Below are 25,365 nucleotides of genomic sequence, written 5' to 3'. Positions count from 1 at the left end.
TGACAGTATTGGGCAGCGCCACTCATCCTCTTAGTGAAATATTTCTTACTACAGTACTGAAATAAAGAGGTGTCGACACCAGAGGAATAAGTCAAGAAAGACCTGGGTAAATACTGGTTTCGAAACAGGGTTGTTGATTGAAATCACCAATTACCGGGTAACATCACTGACGTGGGATCGCTGGATTGTTTCAAGCGACGGATACACACATGTATGAATGAGTTTTGTTGTATTCAGGCATTTATTTTTATTTTGTTTAAATCGCTCCTTAAGGGGCTTGTTTATACGACAATTATACAAGTATTGAGTTCCACTGTATTTGTGGCCCACGTTTAAAGCGACCGAGCCCATTAAACAACGCAATTCGCGGATTGAGAACGACCTCACTGCGTTACCAATTAACGATATCGTTGCTTACCGCTTCGTTCCATTGATTCGTAATTACAACGCGTTAATCACCCGCCACTTTATTGATTTTTATATTGATTTTATTGCGTACGTTCCCTGTGTACTGTGCGCCCGGGGCGTGCGGGGCGGGGCTGTCTTACGGCCTGGGGCGGGGCGGGGGGAGGGCTGTCTTACGGCCTGGGGCGTGCGGGGCGGGGCTGTCTTACGGCCTGGGGCGTGCGGGGCGGGGCTGTCTTACGGCCTGGCGCGGGGCGGGGGAGGGCTGTCTTACGCCTTGCTCCGGGGCGGGGCGGGGCTGTCTTACGGCCTGGGGCGGGGCGGGGAAGGGCTGTCTTACGGCCTGGGGCGTGCGGGGCGGGGCTGTCTTACGGCCCGGGGCGTGCGGGGCGGGGCTGTCTTACGGCCTGGCGCGGGGCGAGGGAGGGCTGTCTTACGGCCCGGGGCGTGCGGGGCGGGGCTGTCTTACGACCTGGCGCGGGGCGGGGGAGGGCTGTCTTACGCCTTGCTCCGGGGCGGGGCGGGGCTGTCTTACGGCCTGGCGCGGGGCGGGGGAGGGCTGTCTTACGCCCTGCTCCGGAGCGAGGAAGGGCTGTCTTACGCCCTGCTCCGGGGCGAGGAAGGGCTGTCTTACGCCCTGCTACGGAGCGAGGAAGGGCTGTCTTACGCCCTGCTCCGGAGCAAGGAAGGGCTGTCTTACGCCCTGCTCCGGGGCGAGGAAGGGCTGTCTTACGCCTTGCTCCGGAGCAAGGAAGGGCTGTCTTACGCCCTGCTCCGGGGCGAGGAAGGGCTGTCTTACGCCCTGCTACGGAGCGAGGAAGGGCTGTCTTACGCCCTGCTACGGAGCGAGGAAGGGCTGTCTTACGCCTTGCTCCGGGGCGAGGAAGGGCTGTCTTACGCCTTGCTCCGGGGCGAGGAAGGGCTGTCTTACGCCTTGCTCCGGAGCAAGGAAGGGCTGTCTTACGCCCTGCTCCGGGGCGAGGAAGGGCTGTCTTACGCCCTGCTCCGGGGCGAGGAAGGGCTGTCTTACGCCCTGCTACGGAGCGAGGAAGGGCTGTCTTACGCCTTGCTCCGGGGCGAGGAAGGGCTGTCTTACGCCTTGCTCCGGGGCGAGGAAGGGCTGTCTTGCGCCTTGCTCCGGAGCGAGGAAGGGCTGTCTTACGCCCTGCTCCGGAGCGAGGAAGGGCTGTCTTACGCCCTGCTCCGGAGCAAGGAAGGGCTGTCTTACGCCCTGCTCCGGGGCGAGGAAGGGCTGTCTTACGCCCTGCTCCGGGGCGAGGAAGGGCTGTCTTACGCCCTGCTACGGAGCGAGGAAGGGCTGTCTTACGCCCTGCTACGGAGCGAGGAAGGGCTGTCTTACGCCTTGCTCCGGGGCGAGGAAGGGCTGTCTTACGCCTTGCTCCGGGGCGAGGAAGGGCTGTCTTACGCCTTGCTCCGGAGCAAGGAAGGGCTGTCTTACGCCCTGCTCCGGGGCGAGGAAGGGCTGTCTTACGCCCTGCTCCGGGGCGAGGAAGGGCTGTCTTACGCCCTGCTCCGGGGCGGGGAAGGGCTGTCTTACGCCTTGCTCCGGAGCAAGGAAGGGCTGTCTTACGCCCTGCTCCGGGGCGAGGAAGGGCTGTCTTACGCCCTGCTCCGGAGCGAGGAAGGGCTGTCTTACGCCCTGCTCCGGAGCGAGGAAGGGCTGTCTTACGCCCTGCTCCGGGGCGAGGAAGGGCTGTCTTACGCCCTGCTCCGGAGCGAGGAAGGGCTGTCTTACGCCCTGCTCCGGAGCGAGGAAGGGCTGTCTTACGCCCTGCTCCGGAGCGAGGAAGGGCTGTCTTACGCCCTGCTCCGGGGCGAGGAAGGGCTGTCTTACGCCCTGCTCCGGGGCGAGGAAGGGCTGTCTTACGCCCTGCTCCGGAGCGAGGAAGGGCTGTCTTACGCCCTGCTCCGGGGCGAGGAAGGGCTGTCTTACGCCCTGCTCCGGGGCGAGGAAGGGCTGTCTTACGCCCTGTCAAATCAAGATTATAATATTGATGAGTAACCAGCTCTTGCTCAAGGACGAGTTGCATTTGACAGTCTCAATTGTTGTTGTTGTTTAAGATTCGCTACCTGGAAGAAAAAGTTCCCGGTAGCACGGGCTAAGGTGATCCCGTAGTTCTCGAGGGAAAAGTAGCGGAGTACGGCCTTCCCTCCTGGGTGATGCGAATGTTGCTAGGACCAGTGATTTGTTGCTAGGACCAGCGATTAGTTTCTAGGCCCTTAGTCCTAACCCATTGTTGAAAATAGTCGCTTATTAGGGCTAAAAAGGAGATGCCTAGTGTTTGAAGCTTCACTACTAACCCAGAGCAGCAGTGGCAGATCAAAGCAGCTGTTGTGTACAGCGCAACAACACAGCTCATCTTGGACTCATGGAGTGACTGATGACACAATAGCCCTTAATCTATCCTATCCTCCACTTTTGGATGTGTAGTGCCTCGCAGATGTCAAGCCGCCTGCTATCGCTGTATCTATCGATGATTTCTGTGTTGTTTGTTAACAAACATATTATATATATATATATATATATATATATATATATATATATATATATATATATATATATATATATATATACACTGTCACACTGGACTTGTGACAAACAAGACAGAACACGAAACTATGGGTATTAATTGGATATGAGAATATATATATATATATATATATATATATATATATATATATATATATATATATATATATATATATATATATATATATATATATATATACAGTATACACATTTTTGTCTATATAATTAGTTGTTTTTGGGAGGCTATAAAGTGAGCAGTTTATTTGACAACTGTAATCTTTTAATCACCGAAAAACATATGGTCACACTTTTATGTGTTTTGTCGCCCACTGGACTCGCACGCGCGTGTGTGTACTCACCTCTTTGTGCGTGCAGGATCGAGCTTTAACTCTTGGACCCGGCATTTCTAGCCGTCGGTTGTCTAACGCAATGACTCCTGACCTGTGAGTCAATAACGCCTGATCTGTGAGTCAATAACGCCTGATCTATGAGGCAGTGAGTCCTGACTCCTTTTGTTGATTTGTGGAATCAATTATCACGTAATAGGATAGAAGTAGGAGCCCTTGATTGTTTCAATCGTAGGTTAGACGATTATGAGTGGGATTGGGTGGATATGAATAGGAGCTGCATCGTATGGGGCAATAGGCCTTCTGCAGTGACCTTCATTCTTATCATATCAACTTTTAAAGTTATGAATGGTGTTTATTTCGACAATCTGCTCCGTTATTTCGTTTCATTTTTCTCATTACTCAGTAATGAGTAATTACTGAATGTAATATATATATATTATATTAATTACTCAGTAATGAGTAATTACTAAACGATTCCTTACACGCTAAAAGAAAGCTTTCTAACATCTCTATGGCTCATCTGAGTCTCAAGCTTCCATATCCATGTCCTCTTGTTCTATAAGTATTCATTGTAAACATTTCATCCTTTTCCACTCTATTAATCCCCCCTTAATACTTTGAATGTCTTTGTCATGTCTCTTTCTCTCTCCTCTTTTTTCTAGCTTCCAGTGACCTGTTGTACACCATAGAGAGTGGCACACTTAGTGCCTCTGAACCTTCTTTTAGTATTCACGGTGAGATTCTGTCAGGCCCAACAGCATTTGTCACATTCAGCTCCAACAGATTCCTTTTGACCTCATCACTGGTGAGGTCAAATTCCTCCAAGGTTGCTTGGTTTGCCTCCTCATTTAGTGCAGGGGCTTCTCCTTGTTCTATTGTGAAGACCTCCTGGAATCTCTTGTTGAGTTCTTCACACACCTCCTTGTCGTTCTCTGTATATCTGTTCTCCCCTTTTCTCAGTTTCATCACTTGTTCCTTCACTGCTGTTTTCCTCCTGATGTGGCTGTGGAGTACCTTTGGTTGGGTCTTAGCTGTGTGGCTGTGTGTGTGTGTGTGTGTGTGTGTGTGTGTGTGTGTGTGTGTGTGTGTGTGTGTGTGTGTGTGTGTGTGTGTGTGTGTGTGTCTTAGCTTAGCTGTATGTGTGTGTATATGTGTGTGTGTTTGTGCATGCTGTATATGACATGTACATGTATCTTTTTGACCGCATATATGTTTCCTGACTGTTGCCGTGTCCGTGAGTCCACGTATCCACACGAACAGCAGACTATCCACACGTACACCAAACTATCCACACGTACACCAAACTATCCACACGTACACCAAACTATCCACACGTACACCAAACTATCCACACGTACACCAAACTATCCACACGTACACCAAACTATCCACACGTACACCAAACTATCCACACGTACACCAAACTATCCACACGTACACCAAACTATCCACACGTACACCAAACTGTTCGCACCATAAAAGAATGACATCAAATGGCTATGGATCCGGATGGAATTTTACACCAAAGGCCGGAGATCAGACGCTGGGTGTCAATATGCATTTATTTGCTTTGAAAGGTCAAGTTGAAGCTTAATAAAAAATATTAAAAATTGTCCTCGTCACTGTCACAAAGGACGGGGATAGAAAATAGGAATACCCTACACTTGGACCCATTACCCGTTTTTTTTAACCTATCCACCAGCCATCCTATCCTAAAATAGTACTTATTGGTACTATTTTTCTCGTAATTATTATTATTTGGACTTTGGTTGCAATTAGATTTTTTGGCGTCCATATATTTTCCATGGTTGTTGGGCTGCGTGTTTTATATATGCATTAATGTGCAACAGTGTTCAACAGAGCGGGATGGCGTAAAGTTTATTGCATATCATTTTATGCTGTTATCCGTTCATTTGCAAAGATGTTTGAGTTATTGTAGCGACTGTGTTTTGGTCGCTGTCCCGATGCTATAACCCACTCTGCAATTGTTTGGATACTGCGAGCGTCAGGAATGTTGTGTTGGTGTAGAGGGGTTATATATGGGGCTTAGCAGTGACCTTTTGCAATGACCTTTTGCAGTGACCTCTTGTAATGACCTTTGGAAGTGACCTCTTGCAATGACCTCTTGTAATGACCTCTGGCAATGACCTCTGACAATGACCTCTGGAAGTGACCTTTTGCAATGACCTTTGGAAATGTCCTCTTGCAATGACCTCTTGCAATGACCTCTTGCAATAACCTCTTGCAATGACCTCTGGCAATGACCTTTTGCAATGACCTCTGGCACCTACTGACCCAAGAGTATCTAATCCTACCTAAGAATAATCTTATCCTTTATTTCTCAACTATTCAACAGCACAACATGTGAAATGTTCTCTACGTCAGTCCATGTAATATACATATATCATGTACATATATTATGTACATATATATACATTAATAACGAAGGAACGCTCGGACTTAGAACACAACACTGTTATCCTATATTTTCCTTTTATTAATATCTAAGAATGTTGATATTAGGTTTAAAATACTTTGGGCACAGCACAGTAGGCCTATAAGGTTGTTGGTGAGATTCAGAAAATCTAGGTTCAATAGAAAAATAGGCCTAAAGTTGTTAGTGAAGTTAAGATACTTTAGATATGAATAATCATATATATATATATACACACACATATATATATATATATATATATATATATATATATATATATATATATATATATATATATATATATATATATATATATATATATATATTATCATTTACATATGTACGATTATTTATATGTGTAAATGAGTAAATGATATTACATATGTAAATGAAAATATATATTTAAATGATAGAAAATATGCAAATGATAGTACATAATATTTACATATGTGCTATCATTGTGGCAGTAAGTATATATGAGGGTTTGAGGTCACTTCCGCTTCCTGTATCCGGTGTTGCAATGCCGGAAGTGTTAAGGCACTGACCCTAGCGGCACTGACCCTAGCGGCACTGACCCTAGCGGCACTGACCCTAGCGGCACTGACCCTAGCGGCACTGACCCTAGCGGCACTGACACTAGCGGCACTGACACTAGCGGCACTGACCCTAGCGGCACTGACCCTAGCGGCACTGACCCTAGCGGCACTGACCCCGGCGACACTGACCCTAGCGGCACTGACACTAGCGGCACTGACCCTAGCTGCACTGACCCTAGCGGCACTGACCCCGGCGACACTGACCCCGGCGGCACTGACCCTAGCGGCACTGACACTAGCGGCACTGACCCTAGCGGCACTGACCCTAGCGGCACTGACCCCGGCGACACTGATCCCGGCGGCACTGACCCTAGCGGCACTGACACTAGCGGCACTGACCCTAGCGGCACTGACCCTAGCGACACTGACCCTAGCGACACTGACCCCGGCGGCACTGACCCTAGCGGCACTGACACTAGCGGCACTGACCCTAGCGACACTGACCCCGGCGACACTGACCCTAGCGACACTGACCCCGGCGACACTGACCCCGGCGACACTGACCCCGGCGACACTGACACTAGCGACACTGACCCTAGCGACACTGACCCCGGCGACACTGACACTAGCGACACTGACACTAGCGACACTGACCCCGGCGACACTGACCCCGGCGACACTGACCCTAGCGACACTGACCCCGGCGACACTGACCCCGGCGACACTGACCCCGGCGGCACTGACCCCGGCGGCACTGACCCCGGCGACACTGACACTAGCGACACTGACCCCGGCGACACTGACACTAGCGACACTGACCCCGGCGACACTGACCCTAGCGACACTGACCCCGGCGACACTGACCCCGGCGACACTGACCCCGGCGACACTGACCCCGGCGACACTGACCCTAGCGACACTGACCCCGGCGACACTGACACTAGCGGCACTGACACTAGCGACACTGACACTAGCGACACTGACCCCGGCGACACTGACCCCGGCGACACTGACCCTAGCGACACTGACCCCGGCGACACTGACACTAGCGGCACTGACACTAGCGACACTGACACTAGCGACACTGACCCCGGCGACACTGACCCTAGCGACACTGACCCCGGCGACACTGACCCCGGCGACACTGACCCTAGCGACACTGACCCCGGCGACACTGACACTAGCGGCACTGACCCTAGCGACACTGACCCCGGCGACACTGACCCCGGCGACACTGACCCCGGCGGCACTGACCCCGGCGACACTGACCCCGGCGACACTGACCCCGGCGACACTGACACTAGCGACACTGACCCCGGCGACACTGACCCCGGCGACACTGACCCCGGCGACACTGACCCCGGCGACACTGACCCCGGCGACACTGACCCCGGCGACACTGACACTAGCGACACTGACCCCGGCGACACTGACCCCGGCGACACTGACACTAGCGACACTGACCCCGGCGACACTGACACTAGCGACACTGACCCCGGCGACACTGACCCCGGCGACACTGACCCCGGCGACACTGACACTAGCGACACTGACCCCGGCGACACTGACACTAGCGACACTGACCCCGGCGACACTGACCCTAGCGACACTGACCCCGGCGACACTGACACTAGCGACACTGACCCCGGCGACACTGACACTAGCGACACTGACCCCGGCGACACTGACCCTAGCGACACTGACCCCGGCGACACTGACCCTAGCGGCACTGACCCCGGCGACACTGACCCCGGCGACACTGACCCCGGCGACACTGACCCCGGCGACACTGACACTAGCGACACTGACCCTAGCGACACTGACCCCGGCGACACTGACACTAGCGACACTGACCCCGGCGACACTGACACTAGCGACACTGACCCCGGCGACACTGACCCTAGCGACACTGACCCCGGCGACACTGACCCCGGCGACACTGACCCTAGCGACACTGACCCTAGCGACACTGACCCCGGCGACACTGACACTAGCGACACTGACCCCGGCGACACTGACCCCGGCGACACTGACCCCGGCGACACTGACCCTAGCGACACTGACCCCGGCGACACTGACCCCGGCGACACTGACCCTAGCGACACTGACACTAGCGACACTGACCCCGGCGACACTGACCCTAGCGACACTGACACTAGCGACACTGACCCCGGCGACACTGACACTAGCGACACTGACCCCGGCGACACTGACCCTAGCGACACTGACCCCGGCGACACTGACCCCGGCGACACTGACACTAGCGACACTGACACTAGCGACACTGACCCCGGCGACACTGACCCCGGCGACACTGACACTAGCGGCACTGACCCCTGCGACACTGACCCCGGCGACACTGACCCCGGCGACACTGACCCCGGCGACACTGACCCTAGCGACACTGACCCCGGCGACACTGACCCCGGCGACACTGACCCCGGCGACACTGACCCCGGCGACACTGACACTAGCGACACTGACACTAGCGACACTGACCCCGGCGACACTGACCCCGGCGACACTGACACTAGCGACACTGACCCCGGCGACACTGACACTAGCGACACTGACCCCGGCGACACTGACCCCGGCGACACTGACACTAGCGACACTGACACTAGCGACACTGACCCTAGCGACACTGACACTAGCGACACTGACCCTAGCGACACTGACCCCGGCGACACTGGCACTAGCGACACTGACCCCGGCGACACTGACCCCGGCGGCACTGACCCCAGCGACACTGACCCCGGCGACACAGACCCCGGCGACACTGACCCCGGCGACACTGACCCCGGCGACACTGACCCCGGCGACACTGACCCCGGCGGCACTGACCCCGGCGACACTGACCCCGGCGACACTGACACTAGCGACACTGACCCTAGCGGCACTGACCCCGGCGACACTGACCCCGGCGACACTGACACTAGCGACACTGACCCCGGCGACACTGACCCCGGCGACACTGACCCCGGCGACACTGACCCCGGCGACACTGACCCCGGCGACACTGACCCTAGCGGCACTGACCCCGGCGGCACTGACCCCGGCGACACTGACCCCGGCGACACTGACCCCGGCGACACTGACCCCGGCGACACTGACCCCGGCGACACTGACACTAGCGACACTGACCCCGGCGACTCTGACCCCGGCGACACTGACCCCGGCGGCACTGACCCCGGCGGCACTGACCCCGGCGACACTGACCCCGGCGACACTGACCCCGGCGACACTGACCCCGGCGACACTGACCCCGGCGACACTGACCCCGGCGGCACTGACCCCGGCGACACTGACACTAGCGACACTGACCCTAGCGGCACTGACCCCGGCGACACTGACCCCGGCGACACTGACCCCGGCGACACTGACCCCGGCGACACTGACCCTAGCGACACTGACACTAGCGACACTGACCCTAGCGGCACTGACCCCGGCGACACTGACCCCGGCGACACTGACCCCGGCGGCACTGACCCTAGCGACACTGACCCTAGCGGCACTGACCCCGGCGACACTGACCCCGGCGGCACTGACCCCGGCGGCACTGACCCCGGCGACACTGACCCCGGCGACACTGACCCCGGCGACACTGACCCTAGCGGCACTGACCCCGGCGACACTGACCCCGGCGACACTGACCCTAGCGACACTGACCCCGGCGACACTGACCCCGGCGACACTGACCCTGGCGACACTGACCCCGGCGACACTGACACTAGCGACACTGACCCTAGCGGCACTGACCCCGGCGACACTGACACTAGCGACACTGACCCTAGCGACACTGACCCCAGCGACACTGACCCTAGCGACACTGACCCCAGCGACACTGACCCTAGCGACACTGACCCTAGCGACACTGACCCTAGCGACACTGACCCTAGCGACACTGACACTAGCGACACTGACACTAGCGACACTGACCCCGGCGACACTGACCCCGGCGACACTGACCCCGGCGGCACTGACCCCGGCGACACTGACACTAGCGACACTGACCCCGGCGACACTGACCCCGGCGACACTGACACTAGCGACACTGACCCTAGCGACACTGACCCCGGCGACACTGACCCTAGCGACACTGACACTAGCGACACTGACCCCGGCGACACTGACCCCGGCGACACTGACCCCTGCTTTCCCCTGATAATTCCTTCCTTCTCTCCCCCCAATTTCAAATTTCTGCCCCCCCCCCCCACCTTGCCCCATTAAGCCCCCCCTCCTCCCCACTAGCCGTCTCTGACCCCTAAACTCAATCCCTGCCCCCTCCCCCGCCCTCTGGGGTCCTACCCCAGCACACGGGGTAGGGATGATACTGGACGCCGCTAATCCTCAGCGGGTCTCCGCAAGCTGACCGCTGACTCCCGCAATACCACTAATCCCCTAGCCCCCCCCCCCCCTACCACGCTCACCGCACCGCTCTCTATATATACCGTTGACGACACATAACCGCTCATCACGGGATCGCCATAGCCCGTGCTACATGGACATTTCTGAGTAGTTAAATCTAAAACAATATAACCGCTGACCGCAATACGCCAGGGATAACACCTGATGATAACCTGTGGATTACCAGATGATAACCGGGTAATTAAGTGGGGATTACTCTTTGATAACCTGGATATAGTAGCTGGTGGTTGGTTATACAGAGCCACCAGGCCTCTGTGGTGATTAACTCGCCAACTAGGCCTCCAGGGTGTTGTAATTAGGCCTATAACTGTGCCAGGTTTGATGTGATCTTAACGAACAAGTAGTAGTTAACGAGCTCTAAAGCAGCCCATCGAAGTCACCTGATCTCTTAATATCGTTCGCTCTTTCTGATTGGGCAAATGTGTTAGTTTTTTGGGGGGGCTTTTTAACCCCTTACCTTGAGGTGCTTCCGGGGCTTAGCGTCCCCGCGGCCCGGTCGTCGACCAGGCCTCCTGACCTTAGTCTATCTCTCTCTCTCTGATACCTTGTGAGAGAGAGAGAGAGAGAGAGAGAGAGAGAGAGAGAGAGAGAGAGAGAGAGAGAGAGAGAGAGAGAGAGAGAGAAATAAGGAAACACGATCATGACCTTAGACGTTTAAAGAATGGTTTTTCAAGAATAACGTCTCTTAAATTGGCTACTTCGACGTCAATAACTTGGCGAATACAACGTTGTATACGCTGGCGTATACAGCGTTTAAATATTGGCGAATACAACATCTGTAAGTTTGGCGATCACAGCGCCGATAAACTACTCCAATTGTATCACATTTAACTGGATTTTTGGCATTAGCAAATTTACATGACAAGAAATGTTCTCAGCGCTGCCCAGATGCCCAAACATACCTTTGCAACGTTAAATTTTCCAGATTTGTTCCCTGTAAAATTAACAATTTCGACGTAGAACAAATTAACAATTTCTTTGTTCCTAAACTCGTCATTTCGACGTATACACACGTGGTACGTCGCTAATTATAAGACGACGCATATACAAAGTGTCTATAACTATAATGAATAAGCGCTTATATACGTTAGTTACGTTGGTGGAACGTTACTTCAGTGTCAGCGACGCTAATCCTACGTTAGTAGGATATATATATATATATATATATATATATATATATATATATATATATATGTGTGTGTGTGTGTGTGTGTGTGTGTGTGTGTGTGTGTGTGTGTGTGTGTGTGTGTGTGTGTGTGTGTGTGTGTGTGTGTGTGTGTGTGTGTGTGCTAGGCCTAGGAATATTTAAGTTATTCCTATAAAGTGACTAGTACCAAATTCTACTATGTAAATGTCCGTTAGGTCTATGTATGGCGATCCAGATATTTAACAAAATTACTGAGGAGGATGGGTTAAAATATACACATTAAATACTCACACACATAATGTTTCGAGTACATATGTATGGTGTCTGAAACACATACATATATGGTGTCTGAAATATAGATATATGGTGTCGTAAATACAGGTGTTATCTTAACACCAGGCGCAAACACCTGCCTCCCACCCCCCCAACACACACACACACACACACACACACACACACACACACACACACACACACACACACACATATTGAACAAGAAAATGCCATTTTTCACCCCTTTCCATTAGCCAGTATTAGCGTAATATAAACTATTACATTAGCGATGCCGTCTAAGCATTAACATAAATAATAATACTAATAAAAATAAAAATAATAAAGAAACCTAAGATTATATAAGACAATTTAGCCTCGCCCGCAGGAAACATTTAAACTCTCCATAAATATATTTTGCTCACTAATCCTCTCTTGAGGCGATACATCTTAGAAATTTACACAGCATATATCTAAACAAAATATTTATATTCAAGTTCTAGCTTCTGTTTATCACAGCACATGTGAAATAATAATAATATTATTTATAATTTACTCACAAGCCAGTTATGAGAGGCTGAAGCCTAGCAGAGTGAGGGCTGAAGTCTAACATTATTATATTACGAATGAGGGCTGAAGTCTAACATTATATACGAATGAGGGCTGAAGTCTAACATTATATACGAATGAGGGCTGAAGTCTAACATTATATACGAATGAGGGCTGAAGTCTAGCATTATTATATAAGAATGAGGGCTGAAGTCTAGCATTATTATATTAGAATGAGGGCTGAAGTCTAGCATTATTATATAAGAATGAGGGCTGAAGTCTAGCATTATTATATTAGAATGAGGGCTGAAGTCTAGCATTATTATATTAGAATGAGGGCTGAAGTCTAGCATTATTATATAAGAATGAGGGCTGAAGTCTAGCATTATTATATACGAATGAGGGCTGAAGTCTAGCATTATTATATTAGAATGAGGGCTGAAGTCTAGCATTATTATACACGAATGAGGGCTGAAGTCTAACATTATATATACGAATGAGGGCTGAAGCCTAACATTATATACGAATGAGGGTCATATTCACATCACAATCTTCAGACCAATATAGCCAAACAAATATATTTTGCAACACTGTTATAGGAGTGACGGGTGAGGAGAAGGTGTAACTAACCTGAACAGAGCAGGAGTAGCAGGAGCAGTAGGTGGAGGTAGGGGACGGAGGAGGCGCAGCAGCAGGAAACACCTCCAGGAGCAGGTGGAGGATGAGGAGGCTGGCGGGAGATGGTCCTTATGGTGACCCTCGAGGGCCGACTGGAAGAGGTCATGATGAGTTAGCGGTCACGTTAGTTACTCTCTCGTCTCTCCTACTCTCTTTAGATCCCCCGCGCGGAACCCCTAATGCCTCTTCCTATCACCAGTACTTGCTACTTTGCTACTTTCTCTACACATATACACAGTATATATATACCTCTCTTACTCTACACATATATCTTTATTTTCTCTCCGTCTCTCTCTCTGTCTAGCTTCGTTATTAACACTGGAGGAACCTCTCCACCCCCACTTGGCTCACTAATTCACTTTCTTGAGTTTCCTCATGATAACTGGTTGGAAATTTCTTCCGTCTTGAAATTTCTCTCTCCTGCTTTATTCACTTCGCGGCATCTACGCAGTTTGTTCTTCACGTCAGTCCATTCGTCAATATTTCTGTGTCATCAGCAACCATTAATCTGTCGTAATCTAGTGTTGAGATTAGTTCCTTGGGCGTCTGTCTGTCCGAGATGTTTTGTAAATGCTTTCTTGGGAGATGTTTCGTCTGTCTTGGATTTGTTTCACCTTATTCAGTTGTTTTTCTTTGTTTTTTTTCTATCGTTTGTCTTCACGAGTTATTTTCTGTGTTTTCTTCCTGGTCGTCTTAACGGTCCAGGTACAGTGTCTTCCTCTTTAATCGACTGATTTTTGCATTTTCAACAAATTTAAATTATGGTTATAACATTGTTATTGTCGTAAGTTCCTTGGCACAGTTGTGGCTTCGTTAACCGTCGCTGGGTGGGAGTGATCTCGTTAATCTGTTTCAGGCTGGGTGGCTTCGATAACCCGTCGCTGAGCGGGAGTAGCTTCGTTAAATCCACTCTCGTATCCAGTTTGTGTAAACCAATTCTAGTATCGGGCTGGTATAACTTCGTTAAACCTACGCTGGTATTGAACTTGAGTAACTTCGTTAAACCTACGCTGGTATTGAACTTGAGTAACTTCGTTAAACCTACGCTGGTATCGTCCGAGCATCTTAATTTACACTACCAACAGCGTATGAGATCGCAGCGAGTCGCGTAGCCCATAGCGAAAATTATTCCAGGATACCGAAAGGAGAATTATATATCATTCCATACTGAAAATATTTCCTTATTTTGCATAAAGTCGACCACAGTAATTTAAGTCCATTCCCCTCAAAACAATCAGTTCAGAAAATTCATTTCAACTCCCTGTAAAACTTGAGTTCGTATCTCTCAGCCGCTTAAGAATACCGGAATATTATCCCTTAACCGGACACTGACAAGATATCAGGGCGAGCGAATACCACAGTCGAAGTCGCTGGGGCCGAGCCGGGCGAGACACGTGGGCGGGGGCGGGAGCGGACGAGGGACGTCCTCTCCCTTCGGTGTTCGGCGGCACACTGAGCATTCCCTTGTTAGTGAACCCGGGACGGGGGTTGCCGCCGCTGCTTCCCTCTCGGCCGGTCGTCCATCGTATACTGTTATTAAACCCGGATCACACCGCGGTGGTTGGGCGGTTCATCTCCTGTTACACTTGTGGCTGCCTGGCTATCTGAGTCTGTGGCTGGCTGGCTGGCTAGCTTTCTGGCTCTGTGGCTGGCTGGCTGGCTGGCTAGCTTTCTGGCTCTGTGGCTGGCTGGCTATTTTTCTGGCTCTGTGGCTGGCTGGCTGGCTAGCTTTCTGGCTCTGTGGCTGGCTGGCTGGCTGGCTAGCTTTCTGGCTCTGTGGCTGGCTGGCTATCTTTCTGGCTCTGTGGCTGGCTGGCTGGCTAGCTTTCTGGCTCTGTGGCTGGTTGGCTGGCTGGCTAGCTTTCTGGCTCTGTGGCTGGCTGGCTATCTGAGTCTGTGGCTGGCTGGCTGGCTAGCTTTCTGGCTCTGTGGCTGGCTGGCTGGCTGGCTAGCTTTCTGGCTCTGTGGCTGGCTGTCTAGCTTTCTGGCTCTGTGGCTGGCTGGCTATCTGAGTCTGTGGCTGGCTGGCTGGCTAGCTTTCTGGCTCTGTGGCTGGCTGGCTAGCTTTCTGGCTCTGTGGCTGGCTGGCTAGCTTTCTGGCTCTGTGGCTGGCTGGCTAGCTTTCTGGCTCTGTGGGTGGCTGGTTGGCTATCTTTCTGGCTCTGTGGGTGGCTGGCTGGCTATCTTTCTGGCTCTGTGGGTGGCTGGCTGGCTATCTTTCTGGCTCTGTGGGTGGCTGGCTGGCTATCTTTCTGGTTCTGTGGGTGGCTGGCTGGCTATCTTTCTGGCTCTGTGGGTGGCTGGTTGGCTATCTTTCTGGCTCTGTGGGTGGCTATCTTTCTGACTCTGTGGGGGCTGGTTGGCTATCTTTCTGGGTCTTTGGGTGGCTGGCTGGCTATCTTTCTGGCTCTGTGGGTGGGTGGCTGGCTATCTTTCTGGCTCTGTGGGTGGCTGGCTGGCTATCTTTCTGACTCTGTGGGGGCTGGTTGCTATCTTTCTGGGTCTTTGGGTGGCTGGCTGGCTATCTTTCTGGCTCTGTGGGTGGCTGGCTGGCTAGCTTTCTGGCTCTGTGGCTGGCTGGCTGGCTATCTTTCTGGCTCTGTGGGTGGCTGGCTGGCTATCTTTCTGGCTCTGTGGCTGGCTGGCTGGCTATCTTTCTGGCTCTGTGGGTGGCTGGTTGGCTATCTTTCTGGCTCTGTGGGTGGCTATCTTTCTGACTCTGTGGGGGCTGGTTGGCTATCTTTCTGGGTCTTTGGGTGGCTGGCTGGCTATCTTTCTGGCTCTGTGGGTGGGTGGCTGGCTATCTTTCTGGCTCTGTGGGTGGCTGGCTGGCTATCCTTCTGACTCTGTGGGGGCTGGTTGCTATCTTTCTGGGTCTTTGGGTGGGTGGCTGGCTATCTTTCTGGCTCTGTGGGTGGGTGGCTGGCTATCTTTCTGGCTCTGTAGGTGGCTGGCTATCTTTCTGGCTCTGTGGGTGGCTGGCTTTCTGGCTCTGTGGGTGGCTGGCTATCTTTCTGGCTCTGTGGGTGGCTGGCTATCTTTCTGGCTCTGTGGGTAGGTGGTTATCTTGAGGTTATCTTGAGGTTATCTTGAGATGATTTCGGGGCTTTAGTGTCCCCGCGGCCCGGTCCTCGACCAGGCCTCCAGGAAGCAGCCCGTGACAGCTGAGTAACACCCAGGTACCTATTTACTGCTAGGTAACAGGGGCATTCAGGGTGAAAGAAACTTTGCCCATTTGTTTCTGCCTCGTGCGGGAATCGAACCCGCGCCAAAGAATTACGAGTCCTGCGCGCTATCCACCAGGCTACGAGGCCCCCTCGTAGGGCTGGCTATCTTTCTACTGTGTGTGTGTGTGTGTATGTGTGTGTGTGTGAACCTCTGATGGTGAGTGTAAACCTCTGATGGTGAGTGTAAACCTCTGATGGTGAGTGTGTAAACCTCTGATGGTGAGTGTGAACCTCTGATGGTGAGTGTGTACCTCTGATGGTGAGTGTGTACCTCTGATGGTGAGTGTGAACCTCTGATGGTGAGTGTGAACCTCTGATGGTGAGTGTGTAAACCTCTGATGGTGAGTGTGAACCTCTGATGGTGAGTGTGTACCTCTGATGGTGAGTGTGAACCTCTGATGGTGAGTGTGAACCTCTGATGGTGAGTGTAAACCTCTGATGGTGAGTGTGTACCTCTGATGGTGAGTGTGAACCTCTGATGGTGAGTGTGTAAACCTCTGATGGTGAGTGTGAACCTCTGATGGTGAGTGCAAACCTCTGATGGTGAGTGTGAACCTCTGATGGTGAGTGTGAACCTCTGATGGTGAGTGTGAACCTCTGATGGTGAGTGTAAACCTCTGATGGTGAGTGTGAACCTCTGATGGTGAGTGTGTACCTCTGATGGTGAGTGTAAACCTCTGATGGTGAGTGTGAACCTCTGATGGTGAGTGTGTACCTCTGATGGTGAGTGTGTACCTCTGATGGTGAGTGTGTACCTCTGATGGTGAGTGTGTACCTCTGATGGTGAGTGTGTACCTCTGATGGTGAGTGTAAACCTCTGATGGTGAGTGTGAACCTCTGATGGTGAGTGTGTACCTCTGATGGTGTGCTCTACAGTGTTGGGGGCCAAACAGCATTAATGTGGGACATAAAATCCTGCAATAAGTTAGTATGTGTCGTAGTATGCAAATGCTTTTAGAACAGAATATATTATCACAAGATTAATATAATAATAGACTCGTGTTAAAGTTTGAATGCCAATTTTTGATTGGGATAAAACAAACAATCCACTGTTCCAATCAGCGTGGCGCTCTTGTTGTTTACTTCTGGTCTGAACCAATCAAAGAGGCGCTCGATTTGTTTACTTTTGGTCTGAACCAATCAAAGAGGCGCTCGATTTGTTTACTTCTGGTCTTAACCAATCAAAGAGCCGCTCGATTTGTTTACATCTGGTTTGAACCAATCAGAGAGGCGCCCTCACTGGTTCCAAGTGTCTGGAATCATCGTATTGGATAGCAGCTAAGCAACGAGGGGCCCGGGAGCTGAGGCTCGACCCTGGGGCCACTACAAGGTGAGTATACACACAAAAATACAAACTTTTCAGAGATATTTGAACGGTTGGACAGAGGGACCGGCGGACGTGACAGTGTGTTCAAAACGGCACAAGTTGGCGTGGGGCAGAGTGAACAGTGTACAGATTTTGGAACAATACGTGTCCGAATGTGCGTCGATATGGGCCCGTCCGGCCCCTTCTGTGTGGGTGACTGTCTGTCTGTCTGGCTGGCTTATGTCTTTCTCCCTGTCTTTTCCTATCTTCTCCTCTCGGCCCTTCTCTCTCTCTGTCTCTATTTTTTGCTCTTTAGTTTCCTCTATATCTTTCGAGAGAGAGAGACAGAGAGAGAGAGAGAGAGAGAAAGAGAGAAAGAGAGAGAGAGAAAAAAAGAGAAAGCGAGCGAGAAAGAGAAAGAGAGAGAGAGAGAGAGAGAGAGAGAGAGAGAGAGAGAGAGAGAGAGAGAGAGAGAGAGAGAGAGAGAGAGAGAGAGAGAGAGAGACAGACAGACATAGAAGGAAAGAGAAAGAGAAGCGAGAGAGAGAGAGAGAGAGAGAGAGAGAGAGAGAGAGAGAGAGAGAGAGAGAGAGAGAGAGAGAGACAGACAGACATAGAAGGAAAGAGAAAGAGAAGCGAGAGGGAGGGAACTTTTTCTTCCCTACAACACATGTTGATACCTTGAGGACCCGGCAGTCAAAGGCTGCTGGATCAACCACTCTTAAGGCGTAATGAAGAGGGAGACGTCAGGAAATGAGAATCGGAAGGAGGGAGGAAGGAAATGCAAGGCGAGAAATGCAAAGACAGAGGAAAAAAGGCACAGGAGGAGAAAGAGTGCAAAAGAGCAAATGCAAGCGAGAGGGAGAGGGAGAGGGCGCGAGGCAGGAGGTGGAACAAATCTCAGTAAAGTGGGAGGAAAGAGCACATAATGTAATCGGCTGAGTGAAGGTGGTTGTAAGATGACTGGAGAGAGGGAGAGAGAGAGAGGGAGAGAGTGACAGAGAGAGAGAAGCATAGAGAGTGACAGAGAGAAACAGATAGAAAGAAGAGCATAGACTGACAGAGAGAAACAGAGAGAGAAGCATAGAGACTGACAGAGAGAAACAGAGAGAGAGAAGCACAGAGACTGCCAAAGATAAACAGAGAGAGATACATAGTGACACACATGACACATGGTGACACACGTGTCTGGGTGTCCCCGGGCCCCGCCGGGTACCGCTCCTAGTATAGATACACATGGAAGTATCTGGGGAAGGATTGCAGAAACTGTAATTGTATTCGCACCCTACACAGGCAACAGGTAAGTTTATATATATATATATATATATATATATATATATATATATATATATATATATATATATACATATATATATATATATATATATACATATATATATATATATATATATATATATGTATATATATATATATATATATATATATATATATATATATATATATATATATATATATATATATATATATATAACTGAAAACTCACACCCCAGAAGTGACTCGAACCCATACTCCCAGAAGCAACGCATCTGGTATGTACAAGACGCCTTAATCCACTTGACCATCATACCAGTCGTCTTGTACATACCAGTTGCGTTGCTTCTGGGAGTATGGGTTCGAGTCACTTCTGGGGTGTGAGTTTTCAGTTGCATATGTCCTGGGGACCATTCAGGCTTGTTCGCATTTGTGTTCCTCACGTGTGCCCCAAAGAATGAGGTGATTTGGTAAAATGCTATGCCCAAGATAACTATCCGAGTGCCGGCGGTGGGGTGGTTCATATAGCCTCGGCTATCACCTCATTTTGTCCGGTCGTGATGGTCAAGTGGATTAAGGCGTCTTGTACATACCAGATGCGTTGCTTCTGGGAGTATGGGTTCGAGTCACTTCTGGGGTGTGAGTTTTCAGTTGCATATGTCCTGGGGACCATTCAGGCTTGTTCGCATTTGTGTTCCTCACGTGTGCCCCAAAGAATGAGGTGATTTGGTAAAATGCTATGCCCAAGATAACTATCCGAGTGCCGGCGGTGGGGTGGTTCATATAGCCTCGGCTATCACCTCATTTTGTCCGGTCGTGATGGTCAAGTGGATTAAGGCGTCTTGTACATACCAGATGCGTTGCTTCTGGGAGTATGGGTTCGAGTCACTTCTGGGGTGTGAGTTTTCAGTTGCATATGTCCTGGGGACCATTCAGGCTTGTTCGCATATATATATATATATATATATATATATATATATATATATATATATATATATATATATATATATATATATATATATATATACACATAGAAGCCCCACCTGCCTCCTGCTGCCACCTTCATCAGCCTGCCACCACCTGCCACCACCGTCTGCCACCACCTGCCATCTGCTCAGTATTCAGCGACAGTCACAGAGCGTTTATGATCGTAAACAAACAAGTTGGGGGTGTCTGTGTACGTGTCTGTATACGTGTCTGTGTACGTGTCTGCTGTAGAGTCTGTATGTGCCACCCGGCAGCTGGTGTCAAGTCTGTGCCACCTGGCAGCTGGTGTCAAGTCTGTGCCACCTGGCAGCTCCCCGGCTGGTGCGTAATGTTATTTGTGAGGCGTGTGAGTGTTAGTCTTTGTCGGGAATGTTTGGTGAGCGTGCTGGGGTGTCTTGATGAATGTTGAGGGAGAGGGCGAGGGAGAGGGCGAGGGAGAGGGAGAGCGAGAGGGAGAGGGAGGCAGGGACAGAGGGAGGGAGGAAGGGAGACAGGAAGGAAGACAGTAAAGGAAGAAATAAGGAAGATAGGATTGCCTGATAATACCAGGGTTCACTCTACGTTCCTATAGTACTCTCAGGGTGAGTACTTGAGTACATCAACACCCATGTGTGTGTGTGTGTGTGTGTGTGTGTGTGTGTGTGTGTGTGTGTGTGTGTGTGTGTGTGTGTGTGTGTGTTTGTGTGTGTGTCTGGCTTGTCAGTCATACTCAATGTTTTATCTTTATTCACCCTCTTGTGTCTCTGGTGTGTTTGTACTCACCCTAGTTGTGCTTGCGGGGTGCTTGAGCTCTGGCTCTTTGGTCCCGCCTCTCAACTGTCAATCAACAGGTGTACAGGTTCCTGAGCCTACTGGGCTCTATCATATCTACACTTGAAACTGTGTATGGAGTCAGCCTCCACCACATCACTGCCTAATGCATTCCATTTACTAACTACTCTGACACTGAAAAAGTTTTTTTCTAATGTCTCTGTGGCTCATTTGGGTACTCAGTTTCCACCTGTGTCCCCTTGTTCGTGTACCACCCGTGTTAAATAATCCATTCTTGTCCACCCTGTCAATTCCCTGAGAATTTTGTATGTAGTCCCCGTATTCGTGTACCACACCTGCCGTGTCTATTCTCCTGAGTATTTTGTATGTGGTAATCATGTCTCCCTCTGCTTTCATTCTCTCTGAATTGACGTGAGGTTTAATACATCTAGTCCTCCATCGTAGCTCAGTCCCCTCAACTCTGGGACTAATCCGTTGGAATACTTCTGATCTTTCTCTAGCTTCGAATTGTGTTTAGTGAGATTAAGAACTACACGTTGGTACCGGATATTACAGAACTGACCAGATATAAGCCCTGTTTAAGATACTGAATACCTCTTTGTTGAGATTCATACAGGCAGTTCTTATATTAGCCAACCTTCCGTATGCCGCTGATGATATGATCTGGATGTGGGCTTCTGGTGACAGGTTGGGGGAAGGGGGGTAATAACAGCTTCCTTACACCTATCTTGAGGTTATCTTGAGATGATTTCGGAGCTTTTTAGTGTCCCGCGGCCCGGTCCTCGACCAGGCCTCTACCCCCAGGAAGCAGCCCGTGACAGCTGACTAACACCCAGGTACCTATTTTACTGCTAGGTAACAGGGGCATAGAGTGAAAGAAACTCTGCCCAGTGTTTCTCGCCGGCGCCTGGGATCGAACCCAGGACCACAGGATCACAAGTCCAGCGTGCTGTCCGCTCGGCCGACCGGCTCCTATGGTTAAACCATGAACCTGTTCTATACCTTACATTGTCCTTCCTCTGGAGAGGGGACAAATGTTCCAGTTGCCTCCAGCATTTATCGTTGAAGACGTCCATCATTTCCTTTGGGGACTTCTTCCTGTTTTCTATCTCCCACTTTATCTTTCACAGATCGTCAAATCAAAAATCAAAGGGGCCCTTCCAAAGGTCATTCTTTTATCTCCTGGCCTTTTTTTTTCTTGAAGAGAACATACCTTCTCCCACAAGGTACTCAAATGCCATTACATAGTGATTACTTCATTCCTAAAGGGGATTTGACATTGACTAAATGCCTTTACACAGTGATTACTTCATTCCTAAAGGGGATTTGACATTGACTAAATGCCTTTACACAGTGATTACTTCATTCCTAAAGGGGATTTGACATTGACTAAATGCCTTTACACAGTGATTACTTCATTCTTAAAGGGGATTTGACATTGACTAAATGCCTTTACACAGTGATTAATTCATTCCTAAAGGGGATTTGATATTGACTAAATGCCTTTACACAGTGATTACTTCATTCCTAAAGGGGATTTGACATTGACTAAATGCCTTTACACAGTGATTACTTCATTCCTAAAGGGGATTTGACATTGACTAAATGCCTTTACACAGTGATTACTTCATTCCTAAAGGGGATTTGACATTGACTAAATGCCTTTACACAGTGATTACTTCATTCCTAAAGGGGATTTGACATTGACTTCCCATATGTCTGACCCAATGAGTGTGAATATCAGGTCAAGTCAGGCTGGTTCAACATTCCTCCCTCATTCTTATGAGTCCATGGACATGTTGGTTTAGGGAGCTTCTCGTTCCTGCTTCCATGAATTTCCCTTTGGTAAATCCCCTCAGGATAGGTAAATGTTACCTATGTTAAAACATGGATAGGTAAATTCATCCATCCCTCTATTCTCTCAGTCTGTTTTACTGTGGTTAAAGTAACCAATGATTAAGGGTTTAAATCCCTTCCGACTTGAAAATGAGACATCTCTTTCAAGATAATAACTACTCTATTATGTCTGTCGTATTCCTGTCTGGGTCTTGTCATTCTGTGGAAGATTGTAGACCACTCCTGCTACTATCTTAGGCCCTCATTCACCTCAAACTGCCGCCTCTCAACAGGTGTACAGGTTCCTGAGCCTATTGGGCTCTATCTGTGTGTGTGTGTGTGTGTGTGTGTGTGTGTGTGTGTGTGTGTGTGTATGTGTGTGTGTGTGTGTGTGTGTGTGTGTGTGTGTGTGTGTGTGTGTGTGTGTGTGTGTGTCTGGGAGCAAGAAAGATGTTCCGCTTTACCTCCCCACAGCACTGAGAGCAATATGTAGCCTAGCGACTGGCGGCTACTGGCGTTCCCCTCTGCAATCAAAACACGGACGAAGGGAGGAGATGGGCGTCGTGCGGGCGGCAGGTGGGGGGGATGGGGGGGGTGAGAGAGAGAGAGAGAGAGAGAGAGAGAGAGAGAGAGAGAGAGAGAGAGAGAGAGAGAGAGAGAGAGAGAGAGAGAGAGAGAGAGGGAGAGGGAGAGGGAGAGAGAGAGAGAGAGAGAGAGAGAGAGAGAGAGAGAGAGAGAGAGAGAGAGAGAGAGAGAGAGAGAGAGAGAGAGAGAGAGAGAGACAGAGTAACGCTCAGATCATCTCTTGAAAAGCTAGTTACAAATCATATTAGTTTGCCAAATAGTATATGTGTGTGTGTACTCACATAATTGAGCTTGCAGGGTCGAGCATCTGCTCTTAAGCCCCGCCTTACGACCATCACTGGTTCAATGCAGTGATTTTTGTCCCTTGATTTGTCTAATTTACACTTAAAGTTGTGTATGGAATTGGCTTCGACAACTTCCTCATCTACTCCGTTCCACTTATTAAGTAAAGTTCTTAAAGTTCTGGTAAAGTTCTTAAAGTTCTGGTAAAGTTCTTAAAGTTCTGGTAAAGTTCTTTCTGACATCCCTGTTACTCCTCTGCTTTTCCAGTTTCCAATTGTCCTCTCGTTCTGTTTCTTAATTTGAACATTGCTTCTATATCTACCGTGTCAATTCCCTCCAGTATCTTGTACGTCGTTGTCATGTCTCTCCTATTCCTTCTTTCCTCCAGTGTAGTGAGGTCCAGTTCCTTCAGTCGTTCTTCATGGAGATCGATTGAGCTACGACATGGAAAGGTTGCGACATGCGACATGAAGGTTGCAATTCTTTTACCATGTCGTAGATCAGTCGATTAAGGCAGCATCTGGGATCATCTCGGACGTAGGTTCGAATCCTCGTCACGGCCCTTGTGGATTTGTTCATACTCCGCTCGTTAACTCTCCGTCCTGATAACCCTTCTCTTACTTAGCTTCTATATTAATAATAAAATTAAAATATTACAATTCCTCCGATAACAGCGCTTACAAAGAAATAAAAAAGGTGTTGACCAGACCACACACTAGAAGTTGAAGGGACGACGACGTTTCGGTCCGTCCTGGACCATTCTCAAGTCGATTGTGGTCCAGGACGGACCGAAACGTCCGTCGTCCCTTCACCTTCTAGTGTGTGGTCTGGTCAACATACTTCAGCCACGTTATTGTGACTCATCGCCTGCAAATAAAAAAGGTACTTAAATTCCTTCTGATATCTCTGCAACTGATCTGTTATATCTTCTATGTCCTTACGATATGTTGATCACTACTTTGAATATTGCTACTCTGACTTCTTTGCCAATTACCTTAAGGAACTTGCATGTCTTCATCATGTCCACTCTCCACCCTCCTGTTCCTTATTTACTCGAGTATAGTGAGGCCCAGCTGGATGGTAGAGCGACGGTTTTGCTACATGCAGGTCGGCGTTCAATCCCCGACCGTCCACAAGTGGTTGGGCACCATTCCTTTCCCTCGTCCCATCCCAAATACTTATCCTGACCCCTTCCCAGTGCTATAGTCGTAATGGCTTGGAGCTTTATCCAGATAGTTCCCTCCCTCCCTCAATCTTTCCAGTCGCCAAAGGATACCTGATCAACCAGGCTGTAACTCATACGTCAGGCTGCGAGCAGCCGCGTCCAATAGCCTGGTTGATCAGTCCGGCAACCAGGAGGCCTGGTCGACGACCGGGCCGCGGGGACGCTAAGCCCCGGAAGCACCTCAAGGTAACCTCAAGGTAAGGGTTCCATGCCGGGGCAGCATACACCAGAGTGCTTTTTATCAAGGTTGTTTATAGTAGTTATATGGCTGTTTTATAGTAGTTTTATGGCTGTTTTGAACGTGCATTGATGGGTGTGTTCAAGGGCGTGCTGAAGGACGGCGTGCAGTGAAGGGCAGGCACGAGGATGACGTGCAGTGGTAGAGAGGTACGAGGCACGGCGTACAATGATGGGTATAGGTAGTACAAAGGATTTTACCACAAAAAAACTATTACATTTTTGGTTCAGAAACATTGACCATTCAGGAGTACTGAAACAACCTCTTCTAACGACCTTAATTACTTAC

At 49.9% G+C, this 25,365-nt stretch overlaps 2 protein-coding genes and 1 long non-coding RNA gene across 3 annotated transcripts in view; 2 read left to right on the top strand and 1 right to left on the bottom strand.

Moving 5' to 3' along the window:
• Positions 1-2,428, top strand: part of LOC123753449 (putative ankyrin repeat protein RF_0381) — a 29,740-nt gene extending 27,312 nt beyond the window's left edge. The window contains exon 2 of the mRNA XM_069312257.1: positions 339-2,428. Within this exon, the coding sequence (XP_069168358.1) occupies positions 339-2,428 (2,090 nt within the window). The remainder of the gene's footprint in view (positions 1-338) is intronic.
• A 957-nt stretch (positions 2,429-3,385) lies between these two features.
• Positions 3,386-10,506, top strand: LOC123753450 (dentin sialophosphoprotein-like). The gene is made up of 2 exons (XM_045735440.2): positions 3,386-3,399; positions 6,291-10,506. The coding sequence occupies exons 1-2, from the start codon at positions 3,386-3,388 to the stop codon at positions 10,504-10,506; spliced, it is 4,230 nt and encodes a 1,409-aa protein (XP_045591396.2).
• A 2,832-nt stretch (positions 10,507-13,338) lies between these two features.
• LOC138356323 (uncharacterized) overlaps positions 13,339-25,365 on the bottom strand; it is a 51,080-nt gene continuing 39,053 nt past the window's right edge. Inside the window, exon 2 of the long non-coding RNA XR_011224354.1 lies at positions 13,339-13,440. This is a non-coding gene — a long non-coding RNA (uncharacterized lncRNA). The remainder of the gene's footprint in view (positions 13,441-25,365) is intronic.

The sequence above is a fragment of the Procambarus clarkii genome, chromosome 71 (genome assembly GCF_040958095.1).
Source record: "Procambarus clarkii isolate CNS0578487 chromosome 71, FALCON_Pclarkii_2.0, whole genome shotgun sequence".
NCBI lineage: Eukaryota > Metazoa > Arthropoda > Malacostraca > Decapoda > Cambaridae > Procambarus > Procambarus clarkii.
The sequence above is the reverse complement of the archived record's forward strand: the minus strand, read 5'-3'. Positions and strand labels throughout refer to the sequence as shown.